Consider the following 25,978-nt stretch of genomic DNA (forward strand, 5'->3'; position numbering starts at 1 on the left):
TGCCAAAGCGTGAAAGAACGGTAAGTGCATAAAATTTCCGTTATCATTTAAACTAACGTTTTAATACTTTAGGTTTAATGAAAAACAAGAAAGAAAGACTTATAAAATATCTAAGATAAACCATAAAAAGACTTAACTGGATTAATTTTTTTTTTTAATTTTTCTCATGATATTATTATTACAAATTTTAAATTGTTTCAATCTGTTTTTATTAATATTATATATAAAATAAAAATAGAAGTTTTAATATTTACTGTATTATTTATTTATTCATTTTTACTTTTCTTGTATTATTTCTTTCTACAACAAATCATTTATAATTATATTTTAACTCCAAGCTTCAAAGACTTTAAAATTTGACTTCCAACTCTTGGTATCTACAAATATAACAAATGTTATTTAAGAATTGCTAGTAACTAACAACTTAAGCATAGTTCTTAACATAGTATTTTCTAACTAAATGACCACGTTCTGGTTACTTCTGGCGCGCAACAGTCGCATTATCAGGGAGTTCTTGTCGAGTCCGTAGATTGAGGTCTGACCACTGGACTCCGAAAATGACTCATCCGCCGTGTAGTCCGCATTCAAGGTGGTTGATGGCAGCTCACTGGAGGCTTCTGTGGTTGCCACATCGCTGCCGGTGGTTTGGCTGTTCAGCTCCTCGGCTTCAGTGGTCGAGAACGGTGGTGCAGCCGTGGTACTTGAGGCAATGTCTGTGGTTGGCGGATCAGTCGACTCGCCGAAGTCAGTGGTTGAGTCTTCATTTGCTGTTTCCGAAATGAAAGAAGCACTATCTGAACTGGTTAGCAACTCAGTGGTCGAGGAATCCGTGGTTTTGGGCGGTTGGGTGGTGCTTGGCACAGGTGTTGTAGAGCTTGTAGTGGTGGCCTCTTTGGTGGTTAGCATGAGCAGCAATTCCCGCTCGACATCTTCATAAGCACTGGCTGTGTTACCAAAATCCAAGTTTAGTAGCTCCTTGGAAGCGGTGCTCAAAATGGCTGGCAGTCTGGGTGGTGGCGGTGCTGTTGTGGTGGTGCTCGTCGAGGTGGTCGATGTGGTGGTGGTGCTTGTGTGTTTCGGTGGGACGGTCAAGTAGTACAGTGGGCTCTTCTCGCTATGCGTCTTCTTAAAAGATGTTGGTTTCTTGCCAAGGAAGAACTTTACATTATCGAGGGTTTTTCGCACCAGCCAGTTGTCATTCACGGACCAGGAAGCATCTTCATCTGCGCTCACGCGATTTGAGTCGCCCGAAACACCAAAACCTCCAAATCCCGCAGTAACCAGCTCTGTTTTGCGTATTTTCCGGCTATTAGTTTCCAGCGAAGGTAAAGGGGCCTTGAACATTCTCTTCATTAGCTGATGCTGCCTACTAGGGGTGGTTGGAGCCTTAGTGGTTGTGGTCCTCAGCGAAGGTTTCCTAAAGCGATACTGTGGTGCGATGGTGGTGCTATTACTCCTTCCAAACAACACCCGAGGCACCAAAGACAGTGGGCGACTTCTGTCAGTGGACATTTTCCGCGTAGCTTGACCGCTGGTCTTGGGACACTCTCCCTTGTGGGAAAACTTCCAAGCTGAAGGATGGTTTAGGTTAGACTAATTTGTTATTGCTTTTAATATGGACTAAACTCACTGCTGTTTGGCTCCTTGCATCGCACTCTCTCTAAATAACACTCATTGACGATCGTATTATAGATGCCGTCGCGAGTGGCGCAAATGGGTTGGTAAGCTGTGGGACAAGGTTTGTCACAGCGGCGACAGGCTCCATTGTAAGAAATGGTCCAGGCTACAGAAGATTATAATATTGTATTATTATAGTTTATTATTTATATTTTAATTGCAAAGAAAACCAACCAAAAGGTATATAAAAGAAAATATTGTTTATCCCAGATTTGTAGAAGCAAACGTATCATCATACTCCTGAAATGTTTCACCCCTTCTAACATACAATTGTATTTAACGAATATCGTTTGCCCTAAGGTATTCTTGGGTATAAGATGGTTAATAAATTTAATAATTCGCATGAAAGACTTACCATTTCCAACTTTTTGGCTGTAATCCATTAACTCACAGACACTGGAAAATGTGCGACTCTGTCCCCTGAAACTCCCGCAAATTGTCTCATTGCCGAAAACGCAGGACTTCACGTGACTGTTAACATTTTCGAGACCCTTTCCCATTTTCGGTTTCAAAGGGACTACATAGGGTTTCCTGGCGGGCAGCGAGTAGCTCTTCTCCACGGCGCCCGTGTGGCTGATGAACTGCGTGTGGAAAGTGGAGGGAGCGTAGATCTCCACCGCGTCCTCCGGTATCTGGAAGTCTTCCGCCTGAGTGGACGACCCCCTGCCCTTGTGGCTCCTCTTCGTGCGCTCTGCCTCCGACTTGGGTTTGGCCTTCGGTTTCTGCTTGCGGCTGTGCTTCATCTTGGTGCTGTCCTCGCCACAGAGGCCCTCGGATACGATGCGCCAATCTGGAAAGGGGAAAAATGTATCAACCTTATCGCAATTCGAAAGGGAAGGAGACATATACACGGCCCATTCAAAAAAAAAGGAGCATTGCATTACTTCTTTGCAGAACTTTTTGGTTCATGTCAGGACCATCATTTAGCTAATGTGTAAATAAGACTACTCACTTCTCTGGGTCTTGATGTTCTCAGCATTCACAAGACACTCGTTGGAGAAGGTGGACTTGACACCCGCGTACATGGCACACACAGGACGGTAGATCCTGGTGCAAGGAACGGGTACAGGGGTCTTCTCACTGCTTTGGGTTATTGTGTTGGCCTTGGGACACACTCCCCACCGATGGACCAGCCAATCCGTTCTGGAGAGACAAGAGGTCCTCACCATCTCGCATCGGCTTCTGAAGGTCTTGCGTTCTCCTGATCTTGAGTTGATTCCGCAAACTGGCTGATATCTCGGGCTGCATTGGAACTCACAGTTCGGAAAGCAAAAGCGAAGGGATACGTCATCTATATACAATAAGTATGTAAAATAGAAAAGAATAATTTATGAAACATTTTTGAAAATTCAAAGATTAATAATTTTCGAAATGTATAATTTTGGTATAGCCAAATAGGAATGTTAAATAATTTTTTGAAGTAAATTATTCAAATTAGTCTAATTAGTATATATCGCCATTATAAAAACAAATACCATTCCACATTTTGAAGGCGAAGTTCTAGGTAACTTTAATAAATAACTCTCGCTGTGTTTTCTAAATAACAATTTCTGGCTTGTAATAAATCAGATTAATCAGTATTACGAATCTCAAGTTACTAATCTGTCTTTTTTCTAACAAACCGAATCTAATGAAATACTCACACAGAGGTCCATTCATGAGGTTTCCCCGCTGGGCCTTTCGCAGATCGCATTCGTTGTCGAACAATAAGTACATTCCATTATTCCGACTTTGGGCACACGCTGGAGTTCCATCGTTGGCACAGAACGAAGTCATCTGATCCTGGGCAGCGGTGGCCAGAAGCACTTGTAAGATTATTCCAAAACAGAGGGGCAGTGTCTTTCGCCCAGCCATGTTCTTGCAGCTCTGTGACTCTTCCCAAACTCAATGCAGCTCGAAATGCGGCCGGGCCTTTTATATGCCACCAGTCACCAGTGGCACGCGTCGAAGTCTGAAACACTCATGGCTCTGCAGCTTGATGATTTTATCGGAGCCGAAATTGTGCAGACATCACATTGCGCGATAAACACGCTTGGCATCGGCATTCTGCGAAATTTGTCACAGCCCGATAGATGCTTCGATTGCCCGGATTCGCTCTATTGATAAACGCAGCCGTCAATTAGATGCGACCAAAGTTTTGACTGCAGACGCGGCGGCTACGTGATATTCGACCGATTTTGGGAGAGCTCCGAGATAAACCCGACTTGGCATTTGCATAGATTGCGTAGCTTTGTAAGTACATTTTCCCACTTTAAGCAGATAATGTGCTCATCCTATAACAGTTTTCTGGCATAAACACAAACAAATAAGAGTGTGTGTGTGTGTGGAAAATGCACAAGCGAAACTTTCTTTTGGCCAACTCATGCCGAGGTGCCAGCACATTTTTACTGACGAGTGAATGAATTATGGTAACTCAGCTATCAGTGCAGGAAGTTGTCCGAGATTCGGCTGATAATCTGCCGATGACTGCGACTCATTCAGTGAAAAATATTCAGTAAATTGTCACGCACATTGTGTTCAGATATTTTGGAATATCACGGGCTTTTATTTGCTTATTTAATCGCCTAGTTCTGATCCATCTAGGTGCCCTTAATCGTGGAGATTGTGTTAATGCAAGATGTTTTCGGCTACTATTTTTTGCTCAGTTATGTTGTAAGTTGGACCAAGATATTTGGAAAGGTCAAATACCGATGACCTTGATAAGATTACTCTTCAGTAATCAAGCATTACAGTTTTTATTTAGTAATAATTATTAAATACTGGTAAGACCTATCAGAAGTAAGCAAAAACCGTAGTTATTAAATTCCGAATACAAAAAAAAAAAAAGAAAGGAAGCTAGCTTCGGCTCGCCCTTGCAGACATCAAATATGTCGAACAAAATACATAAAAGCTAGACAACATCGAAGCTAAGACAATTTTTCTATTCATTTTCCATATTTTTGACTATAGATCATATGGGAGCTATACGATATAGGTGTCCGATTTTGATCAAATTTAATTCGTAATATAAGAGTCGTAACAAAACTCTATATTCCAAAAATCATACTTGTCTGATGAAAAACAAGGATGTTATAATTTTATTTCCATTATTTCTATATAGATTTTTCGATCTTTCCTATGGCAGCTATAAGATATAGATGACCGATTTTTATGAAACATTTTTCTCAGCAAAAACGTTGTCAAAAAACTTTATATTCAAAAAATCATGCTCGTGGGATAAAAAACAACAATGTTATCAATTTATTTCCATTAATTCTATATATTATCCAATTTTGATCAAATTTAATCCGATATTCAATAACAGTTGGAAAACGCCATCTTTAAGAATTCAAGTCGATCTGATGAAAAACAACGGTGTGAGAATTTTTCATTTCAATCTCTCGTATGGGAGCTATCCGATATAGTCGGCCGATACGGCCCGTTCCGACTTATATACTTACTGCGTGCAATAACTACACACCTTTTGGGAAAGTTTCATCAATATGGCTTTAAAACTGAGAGACTAGTTAGCGCGGAAACGGACAGACGGACAGACGTACAGACGTATTCCGATTCTACTCGTGATGCTGATCAAGAATATATATACTTTATGGGGTCTGAGGTGTTTCCTTCACTGCGTTGCAAACTTCTGACTGAAATTATAATACCCTTTTGCTCTGCAAGGGTATAAAAATACATTTATTTTTGGCATCTGCTGGCTTGCTGAAAATATCACTGCAATGATTTGTAACATTCTCAAATGTTTAACTGCCCTTAATGTTAAATATAGATTCCCATCATCGTTGCGAAAAGCAATTAGCCGATCACCGCTAGCCAAAAGAATAGGTCAAGTGGGTCAAGTTCCATGCCGGGGGATCCATAATTGAAATGTTATTTAATAGCCACGCGGAACAGAAGGCGCTGCTGGAGTCGCCGCTAATTCGCGTTCTTGCGGTTCTCCATCTCGGCTCGCTAATCTGGCCGAGTGATCGGGCTATTTCCCAGTTGGCATCAGTTGGCGTCACAGTCACGCGCAGGCGTCATGCCAACTTCGGCAGCTGCAGCTCACCAGCTCCACCGCTCTGTAGGCCAATTGCTAATTTCGCGCGGCGGCCAGAAACTTCTTCCCGGCTAATGACAAACAATTTGAGCCCGCAACGGGTGCTAAAATTACAAGATCTAATAACGCGCAGCGGCGGTGCAACACGGCCAAAAGAAAGAAAGCCATGGACTTGCTGAATAACTGAGCGCTGAATAAGCCAAAAGCCAGAGAGAGAGAGGAAGATGAGAGAGAGAGAGAGAGTCGAGTGGATCGCAGTGGTGGCTTACCGTCTTGGCCAGAAAAAGTCGTGCCAGTCTAACGACGAGATCTGAAGCATAAAGACATGCGACGTCTCGGGTGCAACGGCCGCCAGAGTCATTGAACGCTTGGATTTAACTTGTGCAAATTGCAGACAGTGCCAGCCGAAAGTCGGCTTACCCAACAAACTCTAAATAGAATAGTAAATAGAGACAATGGTTCTTGCCACGCCCCCTGTGAGCAAGGGCGGTAACGCGGGCGGCTGCTTCATGGATCAGTTCCAGCAGTACTCGGCCCACTGTGAGGCGGCGGACAGCGGGAATGGCAGCGACTTGGAGAGCACCGGAGTGCCCACCAAGCCGGACGACAGTGAGGAGAGCGGACCATCCTCTTTGGGGAGCGACTCGATGCACGGGAGCAGCACGGAGTACGTGAGGCAGGCGGCTTCCCAGCCAAGTGGCCAAAGGCAGCGGCAGAAGTCCTTGAGGGTCCTGGGATCCCTGCTGCCCGACAGTCTGCTGCGGGACATTCGCGATCGCAGAAGCACCGAGAACGTGGTGCAGTTCTCCCAGCCGGAGGGGGAGGAGGAGCAGGAGAAGATCGAGAGCCAGATCCAGGAGGAGATCCCCGAGAAAGCCTCACCATTTCGCTTGGCCCGCGAATCGCTGAGCGAGGAGAAAATCGAGGAGCTGCGTGCAGCGGTGGAGCGGGCCAACTTTGTGCAAACCGGTGAGGAGTCGCTGGACAGCATCGAGGCCTCCCCGCAGTCGCTGCCACCGAGCAGCAACCTCAACGGCCGACGCAGCAAGATCAGCTACAAGTACGCCGACGACCAGTACTACAGCTTTCACATCAACGAGCACGAGAACTTCGCCAGAACCTCGAGGGACGACGGGGATCAGGCGGACAGGGGGGCGGAGTCCCCGGGCGGAATTCTAGCGGAACAGAACGACCTCTTCGCCGGCTATCGGGACGTGCGGAGCGGAGCCACTTCCACCCAGTCCACCATTCGATCCGCCAAGGGAACGGTGCGGGGCGTCAGGAACCGTGTGCGCAATGGAATAGCCACGTTCCTGCAGCTCCAGCAGCAGCCCAATGCCAAGGTGAGTCTCGGGATCAAGTTGGGCGGGTGATGGGAGAGGAGAGATTGGCTTGGGAGGGGCCGAACCTGGAGCGATGTGGAAACACAGCTCGGGTCAGAGGCGAGGCGTTGCCAATCAGCGGCATACTCCTTTTACCGGTTTCGATAATTGCCATCTCGAGTTCATTTTCACGCAATCGCCACACACCGCAGTTTATTGAAGTCGTAGAAACCTCACACATTTCTCTCCACCATAATTTAAAAAGTTTACAAAACGTTCGAAGAGGAGAATGAGACTAATGGGGAATGTTTGCGCACAATAAAAATGTTAGTATATGCTTAAAAAGTAAATGTTATTCAATACTAAGTGTTATATTTTCAGTTAAGAAAAGCAAGGGGGTTTTACTTGCGCATAAATAAATCTGCTCACATTAAAGTAAGATAATTAACATTTCAATGAGACGCCCGAAGTCCAAGACACTTAACACATTTCGTTTCCACCATAACTTAAAAAGTTTACAACCTGTTTAAAGAGATGTAAGCTTATGGAGAACATTAATGCATAATAGAAATATAAGAATATGGCTAAAAAAATCTTTTATGTAGTTGCAGGTAAAAAAATAAAAGGGGGATTAATTTGCTCATAATCAAATCTCTAGAAGAAATAGTAAGATTAGCAAAAATTCTAATGAAAGCTTCCAATAACGTTCAGAAACGACTTGAGCAAAGGGAATACACACCATGTAAACCTAATCTTTTAGATATTTAGTGAAGCAAGAAATACTTTCTTTGCTAACAAGTCGAGCCGAAACATGTACCACATCAGAAAGCCATTTCGACTGACTGCGCTTCGGTTTTGGCCGCCGCCGTAATTAAGCAATGCCGAATACCGATATGAATATTCATTTATCGACGGTTATTCAGTTCCCACGCTGCTGGGCGTCGACTCCGAGTGCGTTGAGTCACCTCAACTGCCGCCCAAATTATGCAATTGGCCCGCTGCGAGCGAGCATCTTGCCAATTGTCTGCACTTCGCTCGGCCGGGAGAAAGTGCTGCTGGCTGCTTACAATTGAGACGGCGATGTGTGGCTGCGGCTTTTCAATATCTTTCACATTTCGTACTGCCCGTAATCTAATGGACTGCCAGCTGCGCTTTCAGCGTCTTCGTCGGTTTCTTCTTCAATTATAATGGAAACCGTTAAGTGGCTTATTTTGTCTCCGCCGATGTCGCTTTGTATGCGCTTAGCGCGCGTTTACAACTTGGCTAGAGAGCCAAAGCGCTGGCTTAAGCCCGATATCGCCTTGGCCAATTTCGGGTTGGACTCCCGCTTTCCCAGCGTTCCCAGCGACATGTAGTTTGCTGCGCGGGATTGACACGACTAATCGCAGTTAATGTCGGCCACTTGGGAGCTGGAAAACAAATAAAAGAACAGCTAATTCCGCGGAGACAATGGAGTGGCCAAGTGGAATTGTCATCGTAAAAGCGGGCTGCAATGGTTTCTTTTTCCGAGGCGGGTTCTCGGAACTAGTTTTGCATACGGAGGTCTTTTATTGTGACACTAATTAATTCACTTGATAACTCAATATCTCCCCGCTGATTTATGATCATTGGAATGAAGAGCTTTCTAGCATTTTGATTTAACGTTTTCATTTGAAAGTATTTGGAATTGATTAGCTAAGACTTCTTCGGAAACTTGATTAATCGATGTAAAAAACAGTCCGTCGATATCATTTAGAATTCCATTTTCAACGTTTTTAATGTAAATCTCTTTGTGTGTTGAATCATCTTGAAAGTCTTTCTATTAAATTAATGTGGTATAAAGTTAAACATAAACAATTTGCTTGTACTTATGAAAGCCCAAGGTTTTTTTTTTGATCAATAGATTCACACTTTCTAGTATTTCTGTTACGCAAATCGTCTTCACACTGTTTATCAGAAATCAAACAAATTTTGTGTTTTAATGTCGCAAATTATCTGAATTGCCGCCATTAGGAATTCCCCGTCCCAAATCGAGGCTCAAATTATCGTTTCGAAATAGTTGTGATTGATTCGAGTCTTTCCACATCGAATGCCTTTTGAGAGTGGAAACCTGTCCCCATTTGATGGATTATCACTCATGCGCTTTTCCGCCTATTTAAGCGCTTTCCTCCCGTTTTGCCTTTATCAACCGTGACGGGAGTAGAAATCTTTTCTAGACCATACCAATGCCTTATACAAACACTTCTGGTTGGGCACGATTTTGTTTTTATGCTTTTTAACTTTTATTAGTTGGCCCGCTTCGAGATTTCCCTTTATCTAATTTAATGAGCAGATTTTAGATCACATTAATTGTTTTGTTTTGCGTCTCGGCCTCCGACTCTCGTGCTTTTCACTTTCTGAACCTCGCTGAATTGATGGAGTGATGGAATGGTAGCTGGATGGAATGATAGCTGCTCGCCGGACTCGAAACGAAGGCGGATCGGCGGGGCCTAAGTGGATGCTAACTGAATAGAAATGTTTTATGGCCTTATAGCGGACCGCATGCAAATGAGCGAGCGAAATTCGGGAATGGGAAGTGAGCGCCGGCCATAATGGGGAAATTGAGATGCTGCTAATTACAATGCAGCCGGAATGCGAGCAGTAAAAATCGAAAGTGAAAAGGCGGGCCGGGCCTTCTCTTCTTTGCTTCCCTTTTCAGCGATTTTCAGATGGCTGGAAGTCATAATTAGAGCTGGCCACAAGTCGGTAGGTCCACAGGTCCGCTCGGAAAACATACAAATCACTTTGTCACCTTCGAGAAGCATCAGCAGTATTTGGTATCTGGTGGAGCGGCATTAGCCTCCATCTCGGCGCTGTTGGCCAACTCTTCGATTGCCAATCACTCCACCACTGGCTCTTGGCCATACAAGTGACCTGCTTTCTCTTTTGTCCACTTATATGTAGCAGTTGCTGCTGCGACTTTGTGATGTTGCTGCTGTAGATGTTGCTGCTGTTGTTGCTGTTGTTGCTGTTGCCGTTGCTGTTGCTGATGTTGCTGCTGTGACAAAAGTCGCGCCGAGGTCAACCGTGCAAATCACGTGTGGTAATTGTTAATTGCCGCCGTGTTTATGTTTTTCGGCAATGCAAATTATCAGCTCGAGCTGACATTGAACCACTGACGGATGAGGTGGCTTATTAGCCCCGCTGCGGGGTTTTCTTTTCTTTTCTTTTTGTCAAGACAATCGGGGAATTGAATTGGAAAAACAGCTCGGCAACGTTCACTTAGAGCTGGAGTTGACTTTCCATTTGACCGCAGCTCGCTTGTTGTTTGCTCACTAGCTTGTTTATTGTCGATTTGGTTCGTGCTGCGTGGCTTTGAACTTTTTCTCCAGTCTTCAGTCTTCAGTTTTCAGCTTTGTCGTGAAATATTTTTCTCGCTTTTGTTGTTTATCGACGACAACGGCACTTGCAGCTGCATCTCTTTCGGAATGCCGTCTCTCACTCTGTGTGCATTTTCCATTTCCCCGCCTCCGCCAGCTTATTAATTTTCTATTGCCATGCAAATTCTCGTCTCACCGGTTTCAAGAGGCTTCCATCCCATACACGGAGAGTACCGAATCCCCATTATAACATTATGTTGCATACCTCGATATCATTCAGCTATTAATAATAATAAACAAAGCATTTGATTGTTTTCAAGAGTTTCATAAAATGCAAATGGAATGCAGCCTGCTTGCATTTCTGTTCCAAATTTGTTTTTCTTAACCAAACCTTTTTTTTTGGTCGAATCAAGCCCATTATTGTGGAAACAATGTTATTGTTTTATGGAAAGCTCTTTATATAATATGCAGCCAAACAGTCTTGTTTTTTTGTTCCCAAATGCTCAAGCTTAACAGAGAACAATAACAATAAAAGAATTTAAACGGTACCAGAAAGGTAATAAATCAAATTGTTTCAAGTATTTATTTGAAAATGTTGTTTTCTCTATATTCAAAGTTTTAAGTTCACTCTATGTTTTGTGGTCCGTAGAGCACGTGACTAAAATAAATGTACATAAGTCGTACATTTTCTTGCTGTGTAGAAAATGCATCTGCACGGTTCATTGATACCTGAGGTGTTTCGCAGGTGGGGGAACCGGGATCAGATCGGTTCGGTTCGGTTCGGATCGGTTCATTAGCCAAAGCAGACGCCACCAAAGTTGGCCAACTAACGGAAATGTTAATTGTCAAATGAAGCGAGCGAACCCCAGCTGCTAACCGGTTCGGACTTACAAAATAAGACATCATAAATTGTCGGGAAAACATTCCAGGTTTCCATTGTGCCGCCGTCTCACTCGGACTCTGGTTGTTGGCCACGTCGATTGCCTAGCAGTTTTCCTATTATTGCTTAATTGTATTGATTAATAGGATTTTGAGTGACATGCAGAGTTAGAGTTGCCCGGTTACGTGACTTCAAGCCGCGAGCTAATGAACTCAGGGTCCCGGCGGAGAGTGGCCGCGGTTTTCCACCATCGCCGCAGATCGAGATGCAATTTCCAACCAGTTTTCAGCACCCGAATTCCAGCTCTTTGCTTTATGGCCCAGACCTGATTCTAGCTTGGTAATGCTTTAAAAGCTGTGAGGCACTCAAAGATAAAAAGAGCACTTGCCAAACCGTATTAAAATTAAAGACATTGCCAAATTTTATCATTAATTTCAATTACTACGTTTCATAACGGGTTTTACCGAAACGACACGACTATTTTTTCAATTTTATACAAGCTATAATGATAAATAATCCAATTAAAAGGAAATAAACGTCAAACGAATCGAAAAACTTAGTTGCTGCTGAGTTTTGACAAGATAAATTATCTATTGACGGTGCTTAAAAAGGAAAGAAACAAGTTGCATTACATATATTACAACAATCTGTAAAAGAAAAAGTTTCAATTGACTTTCAAAGCTCAATGATCAGCAACAACTGTTTAGAGACCTATTGTATGATATGTTTAGTTCGTTTTTAAGAACAACTTCACTGAGGTTTCATAACATAAACATAACTGGTTGTTTACTTAAAGTACATCCATTAATTAAAAATATAGTCAGCCAGCTTAAGACATTTATGATCCGTATCAACAAAAACCATTTGTGATCTGAAAAGCGTCTTCTATTTTAAAAACAACTTGAGTAAGACTTTATTTATAAATAAGATATAAAATTAGATCGGACAACAAAGTCGAGCAGTGTCGCAGACGCCGAACTCTGAAAAGATTCGGTGTTACGCCTGCTCAGCGGCTTCCGCGTCGCCTTTTGTCTGCGGTTGGCCTTCATCCTCGGCCGGCGGAGACCCAATTTGGCATTGCCATTCTGCCTGACCATGACTGACTTTGAATCCGCGCTCTGTGGCGAATGGCGCGCCGATTTCCAGTTTTCGGTGGCCTGCTTTCAGACCCGCTAAAACCAGAACTCAACTAATCTGCGATCTGCTTTTTCCCCCACTCTCTTCCCCCACAGAACTTCAAGGAGAAAGACCTCGGCAAGGTGGTGCTGTACACCACCAGCATGGGCATCATCCGGGAGACGTACACGAAGTGCGCCAACGTGAAGCAGATCCTGCGCACCCTGCTGGTCAAGTTCGAGGAGCGGGACGTGTTCATGAGCGTGGAGTACCAGGCGGAGATGCGCCAGCGGATGCAGAGCGGCCAAGTGCGGGTTCCCCAATTGTACGTGGAGGGTCAGCACATCGGGGACGCCGAGACCGTCGAGCGGCTGAACGAGTCCGGCGAGCTGCGACAGCTGCTCAAGCCCTACAAGTCTATGGCCAGCACCTTCACCTGCCAGACCTGCGGCGGCTACCGCCTGCTGCCCTGCCCCTCCTGCAACGGCTCCAAGAAGTCCGTGCACCGCAACCACTTCACCGCCGAGTTCGTGGCCCTCAAGTGCATGAACTGCGACGAGGTGGGCCTGGTCAAGTGCCACAGCTGTTGAGGAGTCGCGGTAGTCGTAAGCCCAGTTAGTCTAAGTCGCCCTACCAACACTCGGAATATCCTAGACCTAAGTAGTAAATAGTTACAAGTTAAAGGGCATTGTGTTTTCATTCGCGGGAGGGACATATGGGATACTCAATTTTCTAAAACATTACATCCTAAATACTAATCGATTCTGCCACTTTAGTTCTTAGCCAAACATCCTCTCCCATTTTATATTCTTCGACCCAGGAATGTCCAATGCTCATTGATAAAACAGCAAAGTTAAGGGTTAAGTTAAGCTTACTTTATACATATTGGCATTGAACATTTTCAAATACTTTTTCTTTTGGCTTGCTAAGGTGTAAATGCAATTCGCTTCACCCTTTTTTTCCGCCTTGTAAATTGAATTGTAACTCTATCAGCTCCAAAATGTTAGTCAGTATAAATTTTCCTTAAGAAACTAAACAAGAAAATAAATTCTAATAGATAATAACTTATATATAAGTCAACCATTTGTAAGATAGTGTAACAATCATCTTATATATAAATTCAGCAATAAATAGTAAGTCAACGAAGATGGCATTGTGTCTTCATCACTTCCTCTGCATTCCAAAGTGGGGATAATAAATTTTCTGGGTGGTCTGCCGAGCCGAGAAAACATTTTACCAGGAACTGACCAATATTTACAGGCAAACAAATAGGGTGAAGTGCACAACATATATTTTATATGCAATTAAACTACAGTTAAGCACTTTAATTTTTCATTAATTTGCAATTGAACCGCAAAGTATGCAAAGCCTAATACCGATTTTGAGTAATATTAAATGCTGCAGGCCTCTTGAATGTTTAGCGGGGCTTAAAATTAATTTGGATATTTGTTGATTGCTTTGCATACTTTTTGGATGATTGTACATTAGGGCTAAAGTCGCATCAAAAAAAAATTAAATAAAACGCACTGTTTAAAACTTTAAAGGATGTTTAAACAACGAATACCTAAAAACTTCAAACTCTTTATTATCAAAAAATACGATCAAAGTTTTTTTTTAATTTCCTAAAACTTTACTGTCTTAAGACTGTATCTCTATAAACGTTAGATTTCAAGCTTTGCTAGAATTAAAGATTAAATAAAATAAAATACTTTCTTAAAAAAATTATAGACTTAAAACTTCTTTAATACATTTATATAATAATATAATTAATAATATTATTATATTATTTATTGACCTTTTCAGATAGTTTTGTAGATTTATACGTTAATAAGAAAATTAGTAAAAGCAGTAAGAATTTTAGAAAATAATACATTTAACTGTTTGCTATTCCTAATGCCATTTTAACTTGTAACTTTTCACATAAATAATTTCCGAACCCCAACTTCTTGTGATTGCTTCTGTTATGATCGCTGGCCCAAAATGACCTTTTATTACCACATCACCCGGACCATTGCTCTTCTGCCTTCTGTGGAAGTGACTTACTGCCCAACTAAAGCAAAGCAGCAGCCAAAACTATGCCACCGCAGAGCTGGCCAAGACAAAGAGTATATATATCAGGAAATAGTTAAATGTTATAGAGGGTCTGGGCGCACATGCACATGAACTCTGTAGCAATGATTGCTTTCCACTCCGGTCCTCAGCCTCTGGCCATGCATCTATTCTGCTGAATTAGCACTGGAAGAAATACTTGAAGGTTCTAGAAAATATTTAATGAATAGAACAGTTTAACAGAAAGTAGGCTATACTTTGTAAATGGAAATGGTTTTGAAATTGAATGATTTATTTTATCTAGGCAAGTGGAAATTTACGAAATTCACTGACCATTAAACACTAAAGTTCGCAGTTAAAACTAGTATATTGCTTCGCCATAATGCAGTTTAATTTTGAGCCTTGCTGTTAGTTGTGTTAATCACAATCCCTATCTTTATATAACCCTTTCTAGCTTTTCTCATTTTTTGTATTGCTTTTCTGTTCCTTACATATTTAGAATTGAATTAAGAATTTTTATCCGAGTGTGTCTTTTGGCTAGGGGCAATTATGTAAACCGGCTTTTCTCTTTTTGCACCGCACCGACCATGCAATTTTCTCGCGCCATTTAATTTTTGCCGGCCTGCTCCTGGTCGAGCTGGGAAAAGGGAAAATCGAGTGGAGAGCGGGCCGAAAGAGCCGTCTGCGTTCTGGCCTTTCGGCCAGTTAGCCAGCCATTCGGCATTGCCATTTGCTTCTGGTGTCTTTGTTAGTTACTGTTATGGCCCTTTTTAATGTTATTTTCCACTTGGCTCACACTTTTGTTAACATGCCGCCCTCCAACGCACAGCCGACAACCCGCTGACCAACCGAACTGACCGAAGGAAAACCCTTTCCTTGGGGAGTTACTGGGATTGCTGGGTTTCCGGCACCCGAGCACCCCAATCGTTAAATTCACAGGCGGCTACATTGTAATTACCGAGCGGAGCCACCGTCGAGCTGCTGGCCCAAATCCTCGACCGAGGCGGCTTGATTTATGGGCCAACAGCGGCGTCGTCATACGCAATTTTTCATAAACAATTTGGCACAGTAACACACACACAACACGGAGGGATTCGAAGTGGAGCATGGGGCTCGCTTGGCTGGAGTGCGGGGCCCCCGAAAATATTAAAATATATATTGTAAATACCGGTAATGCTGACAAACGGTGGCAACGTCATGTGAGTGGCCAAAAGCAGCGGGATGGCAGTCGATTCGCAGGACTCTGCGCTCGAGTCGGGATCCGCTGTGCCACATTACGGCAGCTGCTCGCCAGGCAGTTAAGCTGGAGCCGGAACTGAACAGTGCACTGGGAAAAATGAAGTTAATTTGTCGCAATAACTGATAGAGATCTTAGGTCTTACACTCCCTTAATTGAAACTTTCTTTAAGCCATATAAAGGAATGACTTTGCAGAGAAACAATTTTGCCTATCGTACTTTATATCTCCCCTCACTATTTTTTAACAAGAAATTTAATAATTGTTCATCAAAAATATAACGGCGATCCAAAATACAAGCTTACAGCTCTCACAAACAACGTACCACTTATCCTTTTGAATTAATAACTAAAGTAAACAGTTAAAAATCGGTTAAATATATTTGAATACTTATAGAGGATGAAATTCGCCTCCCAATTTTCCCAGTGCATAGAAACACCACACCGTACGGAAACCGTTTCTGGATGGCGCTCCCTTTGTTAAACTTTATCCGCGGTAATTAGTTTATGCGCGCAATTTCATGTGCAATTTGGTCATTAAATATTTTTTGTGCTCGGCGAGGGTGCTGGCTGTGCATTATTATTTTGCCATATTTCGCAGGGACCTGCTGACTGGGGCCCAGAAAGGCGGATGGGTATCCGTATCTAATAGCGATACGATACACAACGCCGGGAGCAGGTGGTCCGGACGCTCTGGCTCACTATAAATTAGTGTGTCAAGCGGACGGCGGCATCGCTCCCAATTGGCGACAAATAAAATTAGCCACACATTATGTTTTGGCAAAAACTTTCAAATTGTTTTGGCCACCGCTCCCGCAGCTCATTACACTGCTGTTCGGCGCCGTTGTTTTATTTTCCTGTCCTGGTCGTCCTGTCCTGGTTTGTTCTGTCCTGGTGTGTTCTGTACTGTTTTGCAGCATTCCCGGAGAATCGGGTCGAATCGGGATGGCCACAAATCACGGGCAGCTACTCAACGGATTATTAAGTGAAAATTATGGCACTCCGAAGACTCATAAAGCATTTACAATGCCTCGACCGGGGCAGCGGCGGTTAGTTACATTTTTTATTGTCACTGGGCCGGGTGTTGCCGTAACCCATTTGCCGTCTATCTGCCATAAAACTAGCGGAGCTCACATTACGGCCCGCTCTAAGTCGCAGTCCCCGGTTCTGAGGTTCTGAGTTCGGGGCTCAGGACCCAGAAAAGTATCTTCTTGCGCTGAGTGTGTGCATAAGTTTTAATCTGCCTTCGTTACAATCAGCGAAATCTGCAGTTTGCCGCAGTAAAAAGTACACAATAATGTGCTAGTCTTAAGTGAAAAATGAATGCGCTTTCTTAAATGCAAAATAAAATATTTTAAATTTATTTCAAAAATTAGTAGTGGTGCTATAATGAATGCAGATTAAAAGTTACTTAAATCACATTAAGATAAAGATTGCTATTTAGTTATTAATAATTTAAGGAACAAATGCTTAAACCACTAAGATCTTTTTTTATTCATGATAAATATTTATATTCTTCGCTCTTTAAATCACATTCATAATTAGCTACATTAACCTGAACGATCTTTTTTGAGGGTAACACCAAGTGAGTGTGAGCTTCCCAATTTTCGCCCAAAAGGGAAAGTGCATAACACTTCGAGAATGGCACACTCTAAGCAGTAAATAAAATAAGAAGGCGAAGTGCGGCCAAAAGATAGCAAAAGTAAGCGGGGAATTGATTAAAATTTATGCTCCCCACCCAGGAGCTCGCACTTATAGCCAAACAAGCGAAGACAGGCGGCACATGTGCTCTATAAAGATATATCTCCCAGACAGCCATCCGCCTTTATCGGAACCTCAGCGCCTTGTGGGCTGCACTGGGTTGAACAACATTTTGATTAAATTATTTTAATGGCAAGTGCGAGATATATGGTAAATATATGCGCCGCATCTATCGCCGGCTCATCTTGCGCCTCTGGCGCAGCGGCCAATTAATTCAGCTGCGAACTATTAAAGCACACACTGGGCGCTCATAAATCGAGGCATGAGGTGGGGTGGAGCAGCGCCAGCAGCGGCGAAAACAGAGTCAGCACCAGATTCAGATTCCGAATCAGCTTCAGGAGCAGATTCAGGGGTCCTGGAGCTAGAGTATCAGCGGAGAACATCATGAACCAATTCTCCGGAGTGAGCTGCAAATGAATGAATATTTCATTGACGCGAATCCGAATAGATGCAGAGATGCAAAGGCCCTGCCGACGCGGTATTAGCCAAGCAAGCAGCTGATGGACGGCTCGGGATTCACCACGGGCTCGAACAAGTCAGTCAACTGGGAGAAAAAGTTATGAGGAATCAGAAGAGTTAATCCAGTTAAATTCAGATCAGAGAGTTGGTTTGGAGGTTGTTCTTTAAGTTTGTGGTTTAAACTGCCTAGACTGCCTTAGAAAACTATAGTTGCACGAAAGTGGCACAAAATGGAGTGGAAATCGGAAACCAAATCATCGAAGTTACTCGACTTTTTGGAGAGTGTTCGCGATTTGGGCACCTGCCCGCATAGAGCGTCTCAGCAGAGTTTCCCCTTCCGCCTTCCACCTTCCGCCTACCACCTCCAAACACCCACTCCTCACCACCTTCCGCCCGCCCGCATTTCAGACGGATTCCGTGCTCCTCCGACTGACTGGTAAATATTTATTGAACACGATTCGCTCGTTAGGCGGACGCAGTACACACATCACACATCGCACATCGGGAGCTGAGCTGAACGGAGTCCCTCATGTCTGCTGCTCTGTGGCTCCGACTCGAACATTCGTTTTTCACTTTGATTCATTCCGTAGCATTTTTCAATTTCTTTGTGTGTGCCAGCAGAGGAATACCCTCACCGAGAGCTGCATTTGTTGGGCGCTGGGTAATCCCCATTAACCGGCTCAATTTTCCTGCTCACCGCCCATTGTTGTGTTGTTTTTTATCCGCAGAGAGAGAGAGCATACATTTCGGCAGCTAGATTTTCCCCTGATTCTTATCTAGGACGCCTGGCTCCAAGTCAAGCAATCTGTGTGCAAATTTCCACTGTCCTGGCGTGTGGGTGTGTGTTAGTTTAAATTTCGGCTTAGCCTGTCCGTCGGCTCAATGGGCCGGTCCCAGAAAGAAGCAGTTAATAAAATCCCCTGACACGGAGGCGTTTACATAAGCTTTTAGCAAATAATTGAGTGTGCGTGCCTTTGTTGCCATTGTTGTAGCTGTTTGCACGTGTATCGTGCGATTGCCAAAATTGCTGGGATCCGAGTCCCAAAGGATATCGGCCGGGTCTCCTTGGGTTATGCTCTCCGTTTCCTTTCGATTCGTTTCCACAGCTCGAGATTCAATTGAATTTGCAAAAATTGTTGTTTACATGTCGATTTGCTTGTTTGATTTATGCAAAAAGAGTGCGTCCGTGTGTGCGAGTGTGGGAGTGTGGGAGGCAGGGACACACACTCGGCCGCACACTAATGCCCTTGATGATGTGTGCCTGGAGATTTGGCCGAAACAATCTTGGCCCGAAATTAGAGGAGCGGGCTGGTCAGCGGCGGTGGGCAGTGTTTGGCATTAAACGAAATTAGCTGCCAATGGCTGAATGGCAGATTGCATCTGGGCTGTGGGCTGTGGGCGGTGGGCTGTAAGCGCTGGGCGGCTGTTGGTTGGTGGTTGTGGGCGTGGCATGTGCGTCTAATAGTCCTGGGATCCGAACCTTTTGTTCGGCGCCTGGGGATACACACGGCGATTTCAATCTTGTTTGATAAATTTTCTATTTACATACGATTTTGCTGGCTGCTTCCTCTCTCCTGCCTCGCTTTCCTTATTTTCCGCTTGGCATGGCCATCACGTATACGCATTACGCATACGCCGCGTTATCCCATGGACTAAGAGCATCGCCGCTTGGCCGCTAAGTGCAGTCCTGGCACTCCGAATTCCATCAACGTCAGCCCACATAATGACCTGACCAACACAACTCCGCAGTTCCGCAGATCCGCAGATCCGCAGTTCCGCAGTTGTGAAGCTCCAAAGGAGAGCCCTACAATGCAATACTCGAGGAGAAGAAAAATTTGTCTTCCCAACAAGTTGCAGTCAAGTTTGCCGGCGAGCTGGGGCGGATAAACATTTTTCAGCAGCAATAAATAATAACGCAGCAGGACGACGGGGCGGGGGGTTGGGAAATTGTGGGGCGGAGAAATATTAATAATAAAAGCACACAACAGCAGTGCGCATAAAGGGACAATGGATGCGAGCTGGACAGAATCTGGGCAGCCAACAAGAAAAGTGCATCCACGAATAAAATCAAAGCCATCAGCTGCAATTGCGGCCAAGAGGACGAAGCAGTGGAGGATAGCAGGAGAGGAGAAGCGGAGGGGGCGGAGGGGCGGGGGAAAGGCGGATTGAATGGTTATTGGAAGTGCTCGGTGGGGATGCTGAAAATAAAACTTTTGCGCTTCCCTCACGGCCATAAAACTATTACGCAAGATGCATAAAGACTTTGTCAAGTGGAAAAATATGAAAAGTTTTACATTTCTATGCAAAGGCAAGGACGTAAATTGCTTCCCCGACCCAATAGATATACGTATGCGTATATAGTATATATATGCGGACGTGTTATCAGCTGCACGCTGGGTGCCAAAATTGACTAACTTTTTGATCCGCACTAATTGCCCCAACGAGGCCATAAAATTTGGGCTTATTAGACGGCCCATCAATATGGGGCACTGCGTTATTAAATTACAGTTAATAAAAACCTTTAATGGCCGATTTAAAGATTACAGCAATTCCGAAGGCGAAGGCAAAAGGCGAAGGCAAACAATGTGGCAAGTCACCAGGCACACTTTCAATTTTCGGAGAACACATAAAACTTGATTATCTTGATTAAATTGCAAATCAAAAACATGTTTCAAGGATTACTTGTGTGCCACACACATACACACACACCAACAGCACAGCGAGAGCTTATCAAACCGCACACAAACACCAGCACACTTCCAAGGATATTTGTATACACACATGGCTACAATGTGAGGATATAAATAATAATTGTAAACTGCAGACAAGATTGCCTGGCAGCCCGATTGTGTGGGTGCGCCCATGTTAATCTGTTAACAAGCAGCTTAGATCGATTTCATTTCAAAAGTGTTTATATCAATTTAAAGTAATTACAAGCAGCCGCAAACACAAAGCAAAGCGGGCGGCAGTTGTATGGAAGTCACTCCAATATGCGAAATATTACGAACACTGATTACGACCACGCTCCAAGGACTCCTTTTGCCACTCAATCTTCACTGGCCCTGGGAATCCTTTCAGCCGGCAGGAAACTCGGCTGACAAGTGTGTTGACAAACGCCAGCGATGTAGTCGCAATTGTTTGGATTGCCAGAAGTTGCCTTTCGCAATTAATATGATTATTGATTCGATGCGACAAGAGCTGCCAACGATCCGCTTGTGGGTGTTGATTAATGTCAATCAACTGATTAGTTGCAGTTCAACTAATTAAATTAAGTCCTTTGGGGGTGAACATAAAATTAAGAGGGAACAAGTGACTGCTGCAATGTTGTTGAGCGATGCATGTAGCTTAGTCACCCGAAAAATCAGTCACCAATAAAAATTGAATTAGAGCATTGTCGCCCACAATTGTGCTACGAGTGTTGTATTTTGATTTTGTTTTTAAAATCCGATTATTTTAAGACGCTCAGGGATATATTAAAAAAGTGCGTTGCTGTTACAATGAAATTGGCAAGGAAACGAATTTGTACATTTTATATATTTTCATTATTCCTAGAAAGCAATGCCAATTACAAAAGAGGCAATCCAAAGTGTTTCTAATATTTAATCGAAATTATAAGATTAATGAGATTGTTTATTTCAAGATCTTTACTCATTAATAATGAAATGACATTTTATTTGTGGACGTAATTTATAAAAGGCTTCCCAATAGGTGTTGAGCTCGAATACATACTTTTTACAATTTCCGATCCTTTCAAAGATACACGCAAATCCTTTTTATCCTCTGAGTTTGACAGGGCTTACGACAAGTGCCACAAAACTGGAGACATATGGGTAATAGTCCGGAGAAAAGGCATCTGTAAAACTGCATATTATGTGAACTAATTAAACGTCAACCCGAAAGCGTCGACCCAAAAACTCAGTTTTGCTACTTTTGCTTCTCCTTCTGTTGTTGTTGTTAAAAATGCACGAGGCACGGATGGCAACTTTCGCAGGAAAGCGCTTTCAGCTGGGCACCTGGCTCAGGTAAATCTCGAAATGTCAAAGAGATTAGCCGAGATGGGGGCGTGGCCGGGAGGCGGAGGGCGGTGCTGTGTGCCGAATGCCCGAACTAATCTTACCAATTCTAAGCGCATTGTCTTGCCAACTTCTGCGGGCTAGTTACGCCTTTTGTCCGTGTTCTTGCTGTCATCCTTGGTCCTTCCCCGCCCATTGCCCCTCTCTCCTCCGCCCCTTTGCCCCGGAGTCGATGTTGGTGGGCGTGGTCAGGGGGAACGGATAAAAATCCTGCTGCTCGTACGCTACGTGTGAGCAAAAAGCGAAAAGCAAAAAGTGCCAGCGGCCTCGTGTCGATGTGTGTCTGCTCGTACCGGTGTATTGGTGTCGCTGCAGGAGTGAGTGTGCGTGCTATGTGTGTGTGTGTTTGTGGGTGTGGGTGTGAGTGTGTATGTTTGCACTGCACTTATGCACATGTGTACAAACACGGACAAGGGAAGGGGGAGCGGGAAGGGGGAGTCGAGTAGATGACGCTGTAATAGCATTCAAAACTCTTACTAATGAGCAGGCAAGGTCCACCGGAGAGAGCGAGAGGGAAGACTGGGCGGGCAGGGGGGCGGACTACTGAGCTCGGAAAAGCGGGGGAGGCGGAGGGCTTTTCCGGGCAGGTGATGTGTTGTTGCCTGCAGCGCGTTGCCAGCAATGCTTGAACCAATTTTACATTGTACCTCGATGAGTAAAAGAGAAAGGCAATGCACTTCAAGAAACAAAACTTAAAGCCACACTAATAATTCATTTCTTTTTGCTATACTACTCTTTAAAAGTACTGTTTTGAATCTCTAATAAACAATTCCATGTATTCATAAGATTTATGGAAATGACAAATATTATTAATTATTGGAGTAAAGGCTTAGATAAAATTTAAAAATGTAGAATTTTCGTAGATGCTTGCATGAAATTCAAGTTACCTTTGACTTGTGCAATTCATTTAACCATAAGTTTTACCCCTGAAACTTATTTTTGTAAGTGTAGAACCGGCTGAAGTGGCGGCGGGGGCAGAGGTCATTCTCAGAAGGCAGCAGCAGCGGCAGCCAGCTTCAAACTAATTGTGCAATTATTTTTGCATAAAGTGGCATAAACATGGCTAGAAGAGGCATTATGCGAGTGGCCTGACTTTTGCAACACAGGAGCATATGTGATGCTTTTCAGAGTTCTCACGAGCAGTGGAGTGGGAGGGGGCGGGGGACGGGGAAATGCGGGAAAACGAGGGGAAATGCAGGACAGGGGCGCCGAAGAGGGGGAGAGGCGCGTGCCTAAGTGGCACTCGTAAAATTTGAATGTAATATTCATTATTTTTTGCACATTGTCTGTCCGATTGTCTGCCTGTCAGTTAGTTACATTTTGGCTTTTCTTTGTTGCGGCAGCCGCCGAACTGCTGCGTGGGCATGGATGTGAGTGGAACTACTGTTTAAGGATGATTAAAGTGGCTCTGGAGCTGGCTACATTACGCATACGTCAAGTGGAACGTGAGCCAAGTAAATTCACTTACGTCTGAAACTACACTAATTATTACTGCAGCTAAGTTGTGCCTGGAAATGTAGCTAGCTGAGTTTTCAACTGATTGTGGTCTCCCAATTCCAATTAATTATGCTTAAATTCTTGAGAACTCTTCAGAGTTATTAAAATGTAGCTTTACAATTGAATAATTAAATTATGACTTTATTTACAATGGGAGGGCTTACTATTAAATTGACTTACATCTTTTGAACAAATCGTTTTAAATTTGTTATACAACTTTAAAGTAGTTTCTATGAAGTAAAAATTTAAAATATTTCAACACTTCATTTCAACACCTTCATACAGCATCCAACACATCAATATTATTTTTTAAACAAATTGTTTAATTAGCTCCATCAGTAAAAACAAGTCTCCGGAATCTTTTATAATTAAAATATATATTTTTTTTTGCTTGCAAATAATGGCTTGTGACTTTGTTTCCCCAAAACAATGGTAAATGACTTTCCTTTCAGCATTTCAGGCAGTTGTCAGCCGCATTCCCGACTGTAGTTTCGGTCTGCGGACAGGAGCCTTAATTGAAGTTTAATTTTTAACTCATAATAAAATCGTACATGTGTGTGTGTGAGTGTTTGGGGTGTGTGTTTGTCGATGATGTCGACGCCTTTTGAAAGGCAGCGATGCGAGTTGGCCAAACAGACCAAACGAACTTGGCCAACATCTCCGATGGCTTCATGGCATTTTTTCGACAATTAAAATTAAAATTCAAATGAAATGAAGGGCTGCGTGTGGAAGTGTGTGTGCGAGTGCGAGTGTAGTGTGTAGGGAAACCACAACAGAGAGCAGGTCCTGGCGAGGACAACAGCAAAGCAGACCGCAGCAACCAGAAAGCCAAACAGAAGCGCTGCGCAGCAAGGAGTCGACTTGCTTGTTGACGGCGTCGTCTGGGCCAGGAATTTGTGCAAATATGTAAATGAAATTGTACGACTCGACTCGGCACACACACTCGTTCACCCGCACCCGCATCCGAATCCGCATCCGCATATGCCAGCTGCAACATCCAAGGCGGCAACATCCACGGCAGCAGCAACAGCAGCACTTGAGCAACGTGCAACCAGCAACCAGCAACCAGCAAGCAGCAACCTGCAACTCGCAACTGGCAACCGGCAACTTGCAACTTGGCGAGGTGCAAATGGGTCTGTGTGGCTTGCTTTCGCAGGTAGTTCGTTGACTTCTGAAGTTCCTCGTCGGCGGAGGGCGGCGCACTTTGGCGCTACATTTATTACATTTGTAATTGTTGTCAGTCGGAGTTGCCACTGCCACTGCTTTAATTACCAGGCCCGTTCCGAATTTCACTTTCCCAGAACTGGGGAAAGTTCATTTCCGTTGTCTATCCTTGAAAGCGAAAAACGATTTATAAGTCCGGCTTTATGTTCTGGGATCCGACTTAGATTTTTCAATTGGTCAGATAAAAGTATTAAGCATTTTCAATTGAATAATCAGCTACAGAAATATAAACTAAGTAGTTTTTCAATGAAATAAAATTATCGCAAGAAAATTTTTTTTGGTATCAATTTAAATATATTTTTTTTTATCATGTAAAAGCTGATAGAATTTTTAAATGTTCCATAACTAAGCTAATCTATTGGAAATAAAAACGTAATGAAGCTTATTTAAAAAAAATCCAAATTGTGATGTAGTAGCTAAAATATATATTGCGTTTTTGTCATTTCGAAATCCAGGGGATTGGCGGGATTTTGTTCGTTTAATAACTAAGTTAAACTCCTGAAAATAATAACTTGTATTAAAAAAAAAAAAAAATGTATCCACACCAGCAAATTTAAATTCGCTAATAAAATCCATTGCGGAACAAACTTCTACACTGGTGTCAACTGCAATTTGGGGGCGCGTGTTAGCGGAAGTCGTTGCCAATCGAAGGAGCTTCCTGTTCCGCTGGCTTTTCGCCTTCTGCGGCTCCGCATTTAGCGAACTCCTTTGACTTTCCCTTTTAGCCGACTTGGTTGCCCGGATTTTGTGCACCTTCCTGCATGCGAATTTTGTATTTAAAATGCCTCTGCATATTTCATTAACGTTTTAAAAATGCATGAGCTGCTAATTGAAAACGTTTGTCGTGCCCCAACGCACACAAACGGACCCATACGAGGATATTCCGGGCTCAGTGGTGCGTAGAGGAGTGAAGGGGGTGGGGTAAAAAAGGTTAAAAGGTGCCACCGTGGCACTCAAAAGCCGGGCAACATAGTTTAGCACTTTGCTCCGCCGTCGCCCAAGAAATCAAAGCCTTCCGCCCTTTGCCATCGCTGCTAATGTATGCGACCTGCACTCAGAGTTCGCCTATAACACGGCCAGTCCTTCGGTTCTTGGTCCTGGGTTCTTGGTCCTGGGTTCTTGGTGCTTGGTTCTGGGTATTGTGTGCGAGAATACCTGGACACATGTACACACGGGGTCCTCGGGGTCAGACCCACACACACACACTGGCACACCTTCAATCACTTCCGCTGAACGATGAAGTAGCTCTTTTGCACGCTATTATTTTCCTGGATCCCGCCGTAGAGCCTCAGTCGTAGTCGTATGTAA

General features: G+C 43.6%; 2 protein-coding genes across 2 annotated transcripts; one reads left to right on the forward strand and one right to left on the reverse strand.

Annotated features, from left to right (window-relative positions):
• Window positions 1-256: 256 nt before the first annotated feature.
• LOC108091726 (mucin-5AC) lies at window positions 257-3,540 on the reverse strand. Its single transcript, XM_017191068.1, has 5 exons — window positions 3,321-3,540; window positions 2,630-2,968; window positions 2,033-2,467; window positions 1,631-1,783; window positions 257-1,571 (listed from the first exon to the last, which is right to left on the reverse strand). Exons 1-5 carry the CDS (start codon window positions 3,529-3,531, stop codon window positions 457-459), a joined length of 2,253 nt encoding a protein of 750 aa, XP_017046557.1. The 5' UTR covers window positions 3,532-3,540; the 3' UTR covers window positions 257-456.
• A 2,483-nt stretch (window positions 3,541-6,023) lies between these two features.
• Window positions 6,024-13,518, forward strand: LOC108091815 (glutaredoxin domain-containing cysteine-rich protein CG31559). The gene is made up of 2 exons (XM_017191185.1): window positions 6,024-7,059; window positions 12,489-13,518. Exons 1-2 carry the CDS (start codon window positions 6,172-6,174, stop codon window positions 12,960-12,962), a joined length of 1,362 nt encoding a protein of 453 aa, XP_017046674.1. The 5' UTR covers window positions 6,024-6,171; the 3' UTR covers window positions 12,963-13,518.
• The last annotated feature ends 12,460 nt before the right edge of the window (window positions 13,519-25,978 follow it).

This window comes from Drosophila ficusphila, unplaced genomic scaffold, assembly GCF_018152265.1.
Source record: "Drosophila ficusphila isolate 14025-0441.05 unplaced genomic scaffold, ASM1815226v1 contig_791, whole genome shotgun sequence".
Lineage (NCBI taxonomy): Eukaryota > Metazoa > Arthropoda > Insecta > Diptera > Drosophilidae > Drosophila > Drosophila ficusphila.